Source organism: Delphinapterus leucas, chromosome 10 (assembly GCF_059928025.1).
Source record: "Delphinapterus leucas isolate spDelLeu-1000000601 "Yukka" chromosome 10, BTC_Dleu_Yukka2, whole genome shotgun sequence".
NCBI lineage: Eukaryota > Metazoa > Chordata > Mammalia > Artiodactyla > Monodontidae > Delphinapterus > Delphinapterus leucas.
In genome coordinates, this window is record NC_143138.1 from 4,245,001 (window position 1) to 4,258,307 (window position 13,307).

Here is a 13,307-nt window from a genome sequence, read left to right on the forward strand (position 1 = left end):
CTTGACATTCCTGGGCATGATCATGGAGAGAGAAAATAACAATTTAAGATAAGAAAGCAGATAGGGTCAGAGCTCCAGGATCTCTGGATGGGGGCTGAAATCCACGAAGGAACGTACATCTGGCAATGGTCGCCAGCCTGGAAATTTTAACTCTTAGGCATCTGCAAAATTATGCAGGCGTGTGAGTCATTTTGCCACTTTTCCAAAACACCAATGGAAGTCATATCTTTACCTTCAGAGGTGGCATCGAGTCACACTGGGTGCCTGCACTGAATGTACCACTCCCATTAGAAGTTCTGTTTGGCCGTTAGATAAATCTCTGATGCAAGAATGGGGAAACAAAATTATTATTACATAAATATGCTTTTTTGATAGAGGAAATTTTTCCAAAAACAAGATCCATAAGGGGAAACGCGAAGAAGCTCCTCGGGGGGAAATGGTTGGGGACAATGGCTCTTAAGCACCTGAGTCCTCAGATTTCTCCAGGACAATTCACTCCAAGAAAGGGGGTTTTTGGCTGCTTATAAAACAAAGGAGCAGTTATATAGTGCTTTAACATTTGTATTTATTTTTTTTAAATAAAAGTTTTAGGGAGCTATGCTTTGGCTGGTCTGTAAAATCAGGGACTAGACTTCATGTATTTATTTCTGATCCTAAAGTTCATTTGGGGTAGCTGGGTGGAATTTCTAACCCAAGTGAATGTGTAAGTGTAGTCTGAATGGTTGAAATAGTTCGTTGCTGAATGTGAAGCTTTCTACGAGACGACCAAGTAAACAACTGGGGAAAAATAAAAACGCCGTTCTGTAGTAGCCTCCTGTGAAGCTGCTTAGCAAAATATCAAAGGAGTGATGTCATGACTGTCTTTTTCATGCATGGAAGAAAAAAAAGAAACAGTCTAAATACTGGGACAAGAAGAAGGGGAAGAAAGATGGACAAAGCGAAAAGTAGCTTTATTTTCAGTTTATCTGTGAGATCATGTATGCTTGGGGATCAGAAGCTCTGAAGTCCACTCTGCCTGCAAGGTCTACAGTCATTCATCTTGTGTTGGGCCCTAGGGAACTCCAGGACCTATACTTCCACTTGTGGTCAGTTTGATTTACTAGCTGGAGTGCAAGATTTCCTTTTTATAACACTAAAGAGTACACCGAACATGACTGGTTACAAAAAAGTTCAATCTTGAGTGAGTTCCCAAAAGGCACAGTTAGAATAGGGTATTAATGGGGATTAATGATGGCATCGTGTTTCGATGTTAGCGAAAGACCAGGGTTAAAAATAAATGTGTACACCTCAAGGGAAGCAGGAAAGCCCAGGCTGGCGGCGGTGTAAAGACCGGTATTTAAAAATATGTAACTAGTGTATTGATATTTTTTCTTCTCTCCCTCCTTCCAAAATTTCCCCAAAATGTCACTTTTTAAAAAAATTGTAGTTGAAACAAATGAGTCCCCAGAGGGGCAAGTTTCCCCTGACTACATGTTCCTGCAGTGCTTTTGGTGATGGCTGTTTGGGTGTAATTTCCACCAAGGAAAAAGTGTTTCCGTGAATCGCAGCGTGGCTTATAATTGCTCTGGACCCTTGTCAGTTATTCTTCTACCTTTTCATCCAATATCCCAACATTTGTTAGGGAAATGTCCTGGGAAACCTCTGAGGAAAGCTTGAGAGGTTTGCTTTCTCCTACAACCCTATGCTTATTTCATCAGAGACTTTGCCATAATGTGTTGAAATGTTCTACTTACAAGTCTGTCTTCTCTGTTAGACTATACGCTCTGTAAGAAACTATGTTTGTTTGTTTGTTTTTTACAACTGTACCTAGACTGGAGATTCTCAACAAATACTTGTTGAATGCGTGAGTTAAAACTGAGTGTTTTACTACCATGAGCATCATTACAGCAATTACTACCATCACTGTCACCAATACCACCATCAAACCATATTTGGTACCTAGTCTTCTTTGGGAACTCTTTCCCCAGGGACCCAATGCCTCTGGCTATTTAGAATTCTCTGATTTATGCCTTTCTTCACTTATCCCCCTATTTCAAAATTCACCTGTTCTGGAACCCATTCTCTTGGGTCCTTCTTTTCTAGGAGATAGCTACCAGTGACCAGTGACCTTGGATAAGTCATTTAACTTGCTGATACTTCTGTCTCTTCATCCGTACATTGGTTATTTATGAAAAGGATATAGTTTCTCAAAATTGGCTATGAAAACAATTTCCATTAGGTAAATTCCATCTTCCTACTGGCTTCCAATTTATTTGTCAATTGTTAAAAATTCTTCAATAAACAGAAATGAAAATCCCTGGTGAATGACGGATTAACATGAGGTACGAATTGTGTCATTGGTGCTTGTGTGTTGGTGGTGGCCGTCTAAGGTCTAATATGACCTGAGAGCAAGGACAATATCTAGTTCCAGCTCAACCACTTATTTGTGTGTGACCTTGAGTGACATCATTTCCAAGGGCCTCCACCCCTTTACCTAGAAGACCCCTGGAGAGTCTTCCACATCTCATGTACTGGTTCTGTGTGCATTTCGACACAGATCTCCTATTAGTAAGTCTCAACCCAAAGGAGGGAACCTGCACTGAGGTGGGATGCTAGGGCTTCCACAGTGAATAAACAAGCAGTATCCACAGGCCCAGCGGCCACGGCAGGGCCAGTATGGGAGAACTTCTCTGCCCAGAGTTGCTGCTAGATCCAATCAGTCACGAGGCAGAAGCAGGTAGGGACCAGTTACCACCCAGCAGTAAAGGCAGGCTACTGTCACCGTCTCTCCTTTCCCCAGGACCCTGCTGTTCCTGTCACGTGGCATAGCGCACCTGTCTTGAGAGTGTGACCGGGGCTCAGAGTCCATGTCTGGTTACTTCACTGTAATTCAGGGTCCGTGATGGAATGCTTTATTAGTGCCGTGTGAGCAAAGTAAGTTTTCAGATGGCACAAAGCATCCTTCTAAAGTTTTCTTGGCACATTTCCTGGCAATTGTCCTGGTGGGGACTGTGACATCAGGTACGAGGTGAAAAGCAAACAGTAATCAAGAAGTTTAAAGGAGGAAGTATAACTATTGATACTATGTATAAAATAGATAACTCCTGAGAACCCACTGTATAGCACAGGGGACTCTACTCGATGCTCTGTGGTGACCTAAATGGGAAGGAAATCCAAAAAAGAGGGGACATATGTATACGTATAACTGATTCACTTTGCTGTACAGCAGAAACTAACACAACATTGCTGTTTTTATTGAAGTATCAGGAAGTTAAACGATTTATTCAAGGTCACAAGGTCACTGGTCACAAAGCAACTATACGCCAATAAAAATCAAATAAATAAATAAATAAATTTTTAAAAATGAAAAAAAAGGAGGAAGTATAGCTTTGGACAAGATTTTCCTTTTTTCTAATCTCTTAAAAAATTTTTTTCTCTCTTAAATCAATCTGCAGTGTAGCTTCGGTAAAATGTACCACTCACTATTTAGAAAAACCTAACTAAAAGTTCGCTTATGTAAGGTTATAGCATCTCAGGACCAATCCCCAGACGATGAGCTTTATAGGAGTTTTAGACTTCCCTGTAAAACTCTTTACAGGAGTTTTAGACTTTCTTTCCCCTGGGAAAACCCAATAGCCCAAGGCTGTCCAGACTGTCATAAACTTTCCTGATTTTCACATCAAAGTGAAGTAACCGCAACTCAAAAGAACTAAATATTGAATTTATAAAGGGAAAAAATAGAAGAAAGAAGAACATTGTTTTGAAGGAGAAAAGGGAATTCTTGCTGCCACCGGGAATAACAAGTGTGATTTGAGTACAGAGACAAAATTTCATTTTAAAGATAAAGGAGGCCCCGAGAGGCTGAGTGATTGCCCCTGCGTCACATAGGAAATTCGCGGAAGAGTCAGAACCCAGAGGTCTGATGTGACCTGGACCCGGGCCTTCCCGCAGGATGCTGCCTCCACTTTCTCTTCAGCAGAAGAAGGAAAGCCAGCAGGCTTTGAATAAGGTAAGAAAAGAGATCCTCCACGCAGGCAAGAAGAGAGGGTTACGTTCATCGCACAGGCAGGGAAGCTGAGCCTCGGAGGGGTTTGGTGCTGTGGCCCTCACTGGGGGTGATTTTGACCCAGAGGGACATTTGGAAATATCTAAAGACATTCTTGGTTGTCACAACTCCTGGCATTTCTTGGGCAGAAGCCGTGGATACTGCTAAATATCCTGTCGTGTGTAGGATACCCCCATGGCAAAGAACGGCCCAAGGTCGTAAACACTAGACGACAAAGATTTTTATCTGGGGACCGTAAAGCCAGATTTAGATCATCATCGTCATCACCCTCATCAGAAAGTTAGATAAGTCAGATAATAACCTGAGTTATTATCTGTGCTTCATAGAGCACCGAGCACCCATCTACTTTCTGCAAATTCCTGGCCAGTCTTCAGTGCCAGACTTTGCCGTGACCACAGGAAGCAAATTTGTCTTTGGGGCCCCAGTCACCTGCTCTTGCCTCCTGTCCCCTCTCCACCCTCTGCAGGTGCCCAGCCAGGACCAAGCTTCTCATCCCCCTCCTTCGTGGCAGTAACTGAGCCCAGGAAATCTCTGCCTTCCATCACTATCACCTTGGCATGAACTGCAGTCAGTGTGCTACCCCTCCCAGAGAATTTGCATGTCGCGGTGTATCCTGTTCCAGTATTTGTATCCTATGAAAGGAATTTCCTGCCTCGGTGACCAGGCTGGGGAGATGATGGAGAGCTTTTAAAATGACCATACAGCTCCCTCTGTGCCCCCTAGAAAACACCCACAGGCCTATCTGCTCGGACCCAGGGCTCTGGCTAGACTCAAGCAACTTCAGAACATTTTCTTTCTGGGCTCCCTAAATACATCTTCTCATATTTTAAAGCAAATCTTTATTGAGAAATTTGAGGGGTTTCTGTTTTGTTTTTTTTCTTTCAGTCTTTGCTTAACTTCCCTCAGCAATTTCATGATAGAGTTCCAGGATTTGTGAACAGGAGAGGAGCTCCCTGAGTGACCAGAAAACAATTGACTTTTTGGGAAAGTTGCATATTTTTTATGGATTTTTGGAGGCTCAATATTTTATTTTCTATAATCATTATAACTGAATAGATTTTGGAAAGATTCACAGAGCTCTTCTAAGGATTAAAAGACATAAGAGATATAAAAAGATTTTGAAAACTCTCAGACGTATATTTTGTGTATGCAAACGATGGTGCTGGTGGAAATAGAGATATTGCCCAGGGTGGGCCTCTCCCCTAACACCCAAGGCCTCTCCCTCAAAAAATAAAACCAAACCAAACCCCCGAAATTGATTCTGTCCAGTTCTAAATCTTGTGAGTTATAGATTTTCAAAATCAGAACTTCATAGGCTTTTCATGATTAATACGATTTCAAGGTAATTTGCATTAGGATTCTCTGCTTAATTCAAGGCTTAACAGCTTCCATCTGGCCAGATGCCACCATAGTGTTGGGTTAGCTGCTTCCTGTTTGCGTCTCTCTTGCTTTGGCTTCTGTTAGGTAGTGATCTCTAGACTCCTGACTGCAGGTCTAATGCATGTTGTAATACATAGCTATTATAAAGAAATTCCCAAATTCGTTAGAATCCATTGTCTTTTCACTTGCATAGTTTACGTTGCATACATAAACTAACAACAGAAAACAAAACTGCTTTTAGATATTAGTTTTTACCTTCTCTTTTCAAGCTCCACTCTTCTTAAATTTACACATAGCCTAGTTACTAATAAAACAATCTTTGTTCTTAAGAGCTAACCATAAATTACATTTCATATCATTCTCAGTCTAATATCTTTATATAAACAATATTTGATTTTGATTTTATTTAACTTAAACCAAACCCAAAGACAGCATTCTTTCAGATGGATTGTTTTTTTAAATAAAACTTAAGGAAACTGGTAACAAAAAGGAGTATTTGCTGCTCAGTCTTTGACTGTATGAAATAGCACCTAGCTTGATGTTTTTTTCAGGAATAATCTGCTCCTAAATCAGATTTGATTCGCTTTCACGCACCAAGGGCAGGATCTGTGTGTGTGGTACGTTGGTACAGTCCAGGGCTGCACAGGACCTGGTCCGCACGTCAGTACAGTCCAGGAGCTGGGCAACACAATTAATTCACCGCCCAGACCTGACCCCCAACCTTCCCACTCATGAGAATTGTATCTCCTCTCTCAGGAAGCTGTTCCGTTGCAGGGTCTGTGCATCCCCCGAGATGTTTCAGGATGTCCTGCAGAGACCAGCAAGGAAGGTAGAAAATGTCTAGCTTTGGAGTCAGCAGACCTGGGTTCTAGCTGAGGCTTTGTCACTGACAAACTGTCATCACACTGTTTCCTAACTTGTGAAATGGCATGGGTAACGCCACCCCTCCCCACTTATCTCATGTGAGTACTGTGAAGAACCAATGTCCATTTCATAAACTATAAAGCCCTGGGGTGAGGTATCATTGAAATAGAAGCTAGGATTAGTCATTTATTTCTTTATTCTTACTATGGGTGTGAAAATGTAGAAAATTTCCATCTTGCAGGGTTTTTTTTTTGATGCTCTTTGATGTTTGTCTGTTGATTGATTGATTATAGTTGCTGACACTTTGTCATGGTCACTCTCAGCCCCTAGGTAAAGGTTCTTAAGAATAAGTGATCTATATTGTCCACGTCATCTATCAGCATTTGTCTGAAGCCAAAGCAACACACAGTACTGTTGTAAGAATTTTGTTTTACGGCACATGACAAGTTCAGGGAATTACAGACTCTTCCAAATAAAAGTTTATTATGTGCAAGTCACCATTTCAACAGCACTTAATGAGCTGACATCTATACTGAGGCAAATGACATGTGTAATCGATTTTAGTAATCAGTGGTTGTTCTTACCATGGCAGATCCAACACGACTGACTTTGATGGGATTCCCTCTGCCAGAAAGGTCCATCTTCGCTCTGTCCATCACATACAGGCAAGCATCGAGGATGCCATCCTCAAACTATTTGGAGAAAAAAAATTAGAAACTATTTAATGTCCCCTCTGAAAACAAGATATTCTCTGCTGAAAAATAAAATGAAACCACAACCTCATGTTTAGAAATGTGTATTTCCTAGATGGTAATCACTCATAATCTTTAGCATGAAATATCAAGGTGGAAGGAAGGAGACACCCTCTTTTATTTTTTAGTAATCAAGAACTTAAATACTAGCTAGAAATATAAACAGAACTACTAGCGAGCTGATGTACTCAAGGGTCAAGAACTGACCTGAAGTTCTTCAGAAAATTGTAGGGTTAATTTAGAGGATCTCTCCAACATATTGGCTCCAGTGCCAAGGCAAGGGAATGAACCATTTACCAAAGTCAGGCCAAAGTCTCGAGCCCTCAAAAGTAACATGAGTCCTTGTGCATATCGACAGTAAATGGCTCTCAGGTACTTCTCAGGAAGGCACTTCAGGTCTGCACTGGAAATAGTAGGAGACCTCACGTAGTGAATGTCTGTCTAAGGTTTCCTCTCGTCTGAGATAAGGTGGACTCCAGGGTCGAAGAGAGGGCAGGAAGGCTTAGAGAAAGGAGATCATATTATCAAGGGAACCATCAGGTAGTCAGTTCAATTTCCTTAGAAAGAACTCCTAGCCACATACAATGCCCAAAATTTCCAAACAAGGAACAAAGACAAAATAGTAAAAAAAAAAAAAATAAAGGCAAAATTGGAAGATTACACTTATACTGTACCTCATTGTACAGAATATTTCCCTGAATACAGAAGCCTTGTATATTATCCACCCAAGGGCTTAGGACAGAAATCACAATTTTAATGGCTAATTTCCATGTAATTCCTCATTAAAATCCAGTTAGAATAGCAACTCTGCGGGTATCCTAAACTGATGTGATAGATGCAGAAATGGGTAATTGCACTAGCTCTCCAGGTGAATAAGAACTCATTACTCTGGTTCTTATTAGGCAGCATCTTTCAGCTGTGTCTGTGGGGCATGACAGCCATGAGCTGGAAAGGTAAAGGCATAGAGAACTACACTACAAACTACTGGCTTGGCTGGTTGTTTGGACTGAAGTACACAAATTAATGGACTCCAAATGACAGTAGAGACAGGCAGTGGCTGTGCTCAAGGGCATCTATCCAAAGGCAGGCTGTCTGGGGAGTCCACGATCATGCTTGGAACCCTTTCGCAGTCCTTGCTACCCACCTAGATGACTTTTTCCCTTGTTAGCTCTCTCTCTATTGCCACACTGGAGGCATAAATAGAATCACGCCTAAAGGTTAGGAATTAGGGACCCAAGGCGAGAGCACCAGACAATAAGCAATGGTCACGGGTTGTATGTCACTCAGGAAGGGGAGGACTTGGAACCAGGGAGCCAGGCGGGGACCCCAAAACAGGGGAAGAGCGCATAGATCATTAGCCTGGCAGGACGTCAGAAATGCAGGCGGGCAAACCTGAACACTGAGAAGGAGCAAAAGGCATAAAGCTGGGTGGACAAGACAAGAGCCAATGATGACAGCCCAGTGGTCAGGCTCGAGCAGGGCTGAGCACGGCAGGGAGAGCCCACATGGAAGTTTAAACAAGGATCTCACGCCAAGAAAGTATCCTGTGACCTGGTGAGGCCAGGTTCTGGGAAATCTGCCCCTGGATACCCAGAACGATGGTGCACAATTGCAACCATTTCAGCCAAAACTCTGAGAAATGACACATTCACCTGCCCTCACGTTGCTAATGGAAAGTCGTTTCTGGATCACAGGACATGAGTCTGTTTATGGAAATACGGTAAAAATATTCATTTGCTCCATTATTAAAGATGCCAAGCTGAAATAGCTTGAACCACTGAATATCTCAGATGAAATACCATTTGCTATCTTATATTCGGACAGTACTTTGAGGCTGCAGCTGCTAAAATGTCTCAAGGTGAAAGCCCAGTGGGCCCTCCTTTGACTAAATGGTAGCATTCTTTTCTAATTAGCATATCTAATCCTAACCCTTAAAAAAAGGGATTTCTTTGAGTTGGGCACTTGCCTTTCTGCATCCTTTGCATTATTATCAAAACACTTTTCCTTATAAGAAAAGAAAAACATGGGTTCATTCCAGGCTGGAGAGCAGAGTCTAAGCTCATGAGATTTCACTATACTGAGTTTGCAAAGCATTGCTCACTGGAATGTCATATCATCCATACAATCTCCCATCTCTGTAACATTGTAATAACCGAAAATACGTGATTTCAGCTGATGAATTATGCAGGTGCCTTTCTAAGTCTCTACTCCCAGGCCCATCTTGGAGTCTCAGATCCTGAAAAGCAGGAAATTGTGCTTGTCTAATATCGACAGAGAGCACCCTGCAGTGATACATGGGGCTAAAAATATTAAGTAAAAATGTCCTTGACAATGACAAATTTTAAGTGGCTCACCTGACCATAGCTCCAGCTTCTACTCTTGATGTCATTGAAGTCTCCATAAAAAATAACCCCGATGTCATTCAGGACATACTCTTCTCTTTCTTTTGCATTATCCAGGTATACAGCGTCCTCTGCATTGAAATGTAAACATAATGACTGTTACCAAACCAGAAGGTTTTCATATACTTGCAAGTTTGTTTCGGTCCTAAGTTGCTAAATGGGAAAAAAGTCTTTTGTTTCACTAAAGGCAGCTCATTTCACAACGTGTCATTTTGGCAATGGTGAACATAAATTAGGGGCCTAGATCAGTCTGGAAATGATGACACTTGTCAGCAAAATGCTTCCATAAGTTCCAAGTAGCACAATTAAATTGACAAGTCTCAGTAAACATTTTAGGATTCTGTTGCATCAGTGGTTTCAGAGTCAGAATTTTATAATGCAGATAAAAGTCTGTAACACAGATCAAAAAATAATTTCCAAAGTATTAATGTTAATAGAATTCCAAATGATTTTAAAACACGTCTGGGGCATATTAGGAGGCTGGAGTACCATCTGTCATGCCTGGTTAGTGGCCCATAGGGACAGGAGGAGAGAGGCTGGGCTTTGTCTCCTTTCAAGGAAAAATCCTTGTGCATGTGTTGGTAAGTGTGTGTCCAATCAGCCTCCCTGGTCATCTTCCTCCATTGCAAGGACTTTTCTTCCCTGTGGCTATAATCTCAGGAAAACCTCGCTGCCCATCTGCCTGCTCAGTAATCAGCTGGTACTTATTCCCAGGCCAGGTGTGAAAGCAGCAAAAGCATCTTTAACACAGGCAGGACCATACAGGCTATAAGTTATACTCAGGTCAATTTGCAGGCTTGGAAATGTTCAATTTTGGTTCTGATCGGGGACATCGTTCATCACATTTCTCTGGCCCTACTTGCCATCCTAGTACCTTCTCAGGGTTCTTTCCTCCTCATTCCCTGATAAGGTTTTTACCATCCCTCCGGAGTAGTGGTTGTCAACCCTGGCTACACATTAGAATCATCCAGGTAGATTTACAAACTCTTGATTCCAGCTGAACTCTAGATCGATTGCATCAGAATCTCTGGGAGTAAGGCTGAGATCCAGGCATCAGGGTTTTTACATTAATTAATTAACTAATTAATTAATTTTAAGCTCCCCAGCGATTCTGATATGCAGCCGGAGTTGAGAACAGGTGCTCTAGCCCCTTGCTGCTCAAAGAATGGTGGAAAGACCAGCCACATACAGCACCACCTGGGACCTTGTGAGAAATGCAGAATCTCAGGGCCCAGTTCTGACCTACCGAAGCAGAATTTGCATGTTAACAAGGTTCCCCGGGATTTGTGTGTACATTAAAGTTTGCCAGGTGCTGCCCCATCCAACCAGCTTGGATCCCCCTTTGGGCTGTATTATAGCTTTGACAGAACCCTTCGGAGATTCTGCGGTCTTGTCTGCTCTCCGGTACTTTCTTGTAACTTCCTTTCCAATCTTTGCCTCTTGCCTACCATTAGCCTGGTTTCATGCAACAGTAAATACACACACGCATACACACATCTACATATTTACTAGTGTCCAATAAAGTACACACATTTAAAGTGTATAATTTCACGACCAAAATAATAAACATGTCCATCACCCCAAAAGCTTCCTTGTACCGCTGTGTAATTCCTCCCTCCCAGTCCTCTCCCTGATGTCCCAGCCCAGCCAGGGAACCATTCATCTGCTTTGTATCAATTTAAGTTCATTTGCATTTTCTACAATTTTATATAAAAAGAACTGTACAGTATGCACACGTTTGGGGGGTCTCGCTTCTTTCACTCAGGCTAATTCTCTTGAGACTTACTCATGTCGCTGTGTGCATCAATAGCTTATTCACCCTAAAGCCATTTTATCTTTCTAGAAGAATCAGAGTTACAGGACAGATGTGCCGCAGCCTCCCCCCAGCCCTCGCCAACGTGAACTTTGATGCTTCAGACTTTTGGCCTTGCTGGGTTCCGTGGTTTTGCCAGCAATCTCTATACAGTCACGTGACTCCTCAACTGAAATGACAGCTTCATTTCCAAGTGGAACAAAGCAGAGGTAACATATAAAGAAGTGACAACAGAAATAGCGAGGTCAATAGTTCAGAGTAAAATCCTAAGAGAATACATTTATTTTAAAATAAAATCATCTCATAATATGTGTAAAAGGACATTGACCGTTTACATGCACACCTTTTACAGCCCGCCACCGGATGATGCTATCAAAATGGCCTGAAAAGGAAAGGCTACTTTTAAAGAATTCCTCTATAGTAGTGGTTTAACTGTTGTAAGTATTGTAATAATAAACGTCTTAGCCAAGTGCGTTTCAAATGCCTGTTACTGAGATAAAACTCCTCTTAAGGCCACTGAGGTCTAGAAGTGCCATTTAGGAACGTTTAAAGATGTTTTCCTTATAATATGAGATGTTTATGGACTTGTCCTATAAGATATTAGACTGTATTATAAGCTACCATAATTTAAACAATTGGTATAAAATTAGATTAATGGGTCAAAATAGGTAGCCTAGAAATAGATGTTACAATATGCATCTGTCTCTATGAAATAAATTTATGATAAAAGAAATGTTATAAATCAAAGAGGATGACTGGAGTGTCCATTAATTCAGCTGAGAAAATTGGTTGCTTGGGAAAAGTAAATTTTTTGTACCCCAGAATAAGCTGAACATTAATTTAGAATCTGAATTTAAAAATACAAAGCATAAAAAATTCCGGAGTAAAATAACTGTGAATAGTTACTTGGTCTCCGAGTGAGAGAGTTTTATCAAGGCAAAGATAAAAGAAAAAAATCAAAAAGGAAATGGTCACTGCATTTTATTTGATATAAATGTAAAACTTGAATTTCGGATATAATAAAATATAAAGTCTACAACAAACTAGAGAGATATTTGCAACAATAGAAAATGTTAGTAAATTTTCCTTACATGTAGAGAACTCCAATAAATTGATAAGAAAATCATGAAGTGTATAAAAGAAAGCCAGTAAAGGGAAAACCAGTTCACAGATGAGGAAACGTGAACAGAAAATAATTTAAAACAACTTTAATTAAGTAGTAATCCAAGAACTGCAAAGGTTTCAAAAGAAATTATATGTATATATTCATTTGTCTATGTATTTTATTTTATAATACTCAGTACCAGCTACTGTGTGATGAATTGCCAATCTACTGATGGGATTGTGATTGCTACAATATTTTAAAAAGCAACTTGGCAATTGTATCATTAGGCTTGAAGATATTCATGATCTTTGATCCAGAGCAATGAATCTATCTTCCATTTGGTACTGTAACTCCTGCTACTACAGACCAAGAGCTGAACTGACTGTAAGAATGAAAGCTTTGGGCTTCCCTGGTGGCTCAGTTGTTGAGAGTCCGTCTGCCGATGCAGGGGACACGGGTTCGTGCCCTGGTCCGGGAAGATCCCACATGCCACGGAGCAGATGGGCCTGTGAGCCGTGGCCGCTGAGCCTGTGCGTCCGGAGCCTGTGCTCCGCAACGGGAGAGGCCACAACAGTGAGAGGCCCGTGTACCGCAAAAAAAAAAAAAAAAAAAAAAAAAAAGAATGAAAGCGTTAAAGGGCTAGAGTACAAAATGAAGTTTTCCTTCAAAATCTTCATTAAATGGCTCTAAGAAGATTGACTCATCTTTGAAGAGCATCACATCGGGTGAGACTCACATGATTGCTGACCCTCCCCAGTTCCCACCTGTTTCTGTAAGGGTTAGTGTGCTTAACTTCCTCTCTTAATCTATTATATATAAGATCTTTTCTTTGTCTGAGTCAAGAGAAAGAAAAACTTATCGAATAAATAAATTTAATAAATAAAACATATTAAATAATTCTTTAAACAGTGTAATTTATTCATTTATAGTGTGCCAGGATAAATTA

General features: G+C 41.0%; 1 protein-coding gene across 1 annotated transcript in view; it reads right to left on the reverse strand.

Moving 5' to 3' along the window:
• F13A1 (coagulation factor XIII A chain) overlaps positions 1-13,307 on the reverse strand; it is a 141,756-nt gene that overhangs the window by 70,161 nt on the left and 58,288 nt on the right. Inside the window, exons 5-6 of the mRNA XM_022586592.3 lie at positions 9,396-9,514; positions 6,874-6,981 (exon numbers count right to left, since the gene is read on the reverse strand). Coding sequence (XP_022442300.1) covers positions 6,874-6,981; positions 9,396-9,514 — 227 coding nt within the window. The remainder of the gene's footprint in view (positions 1-6,873; positions 6,982-9,395; positions 9,515-13,307) is intronic.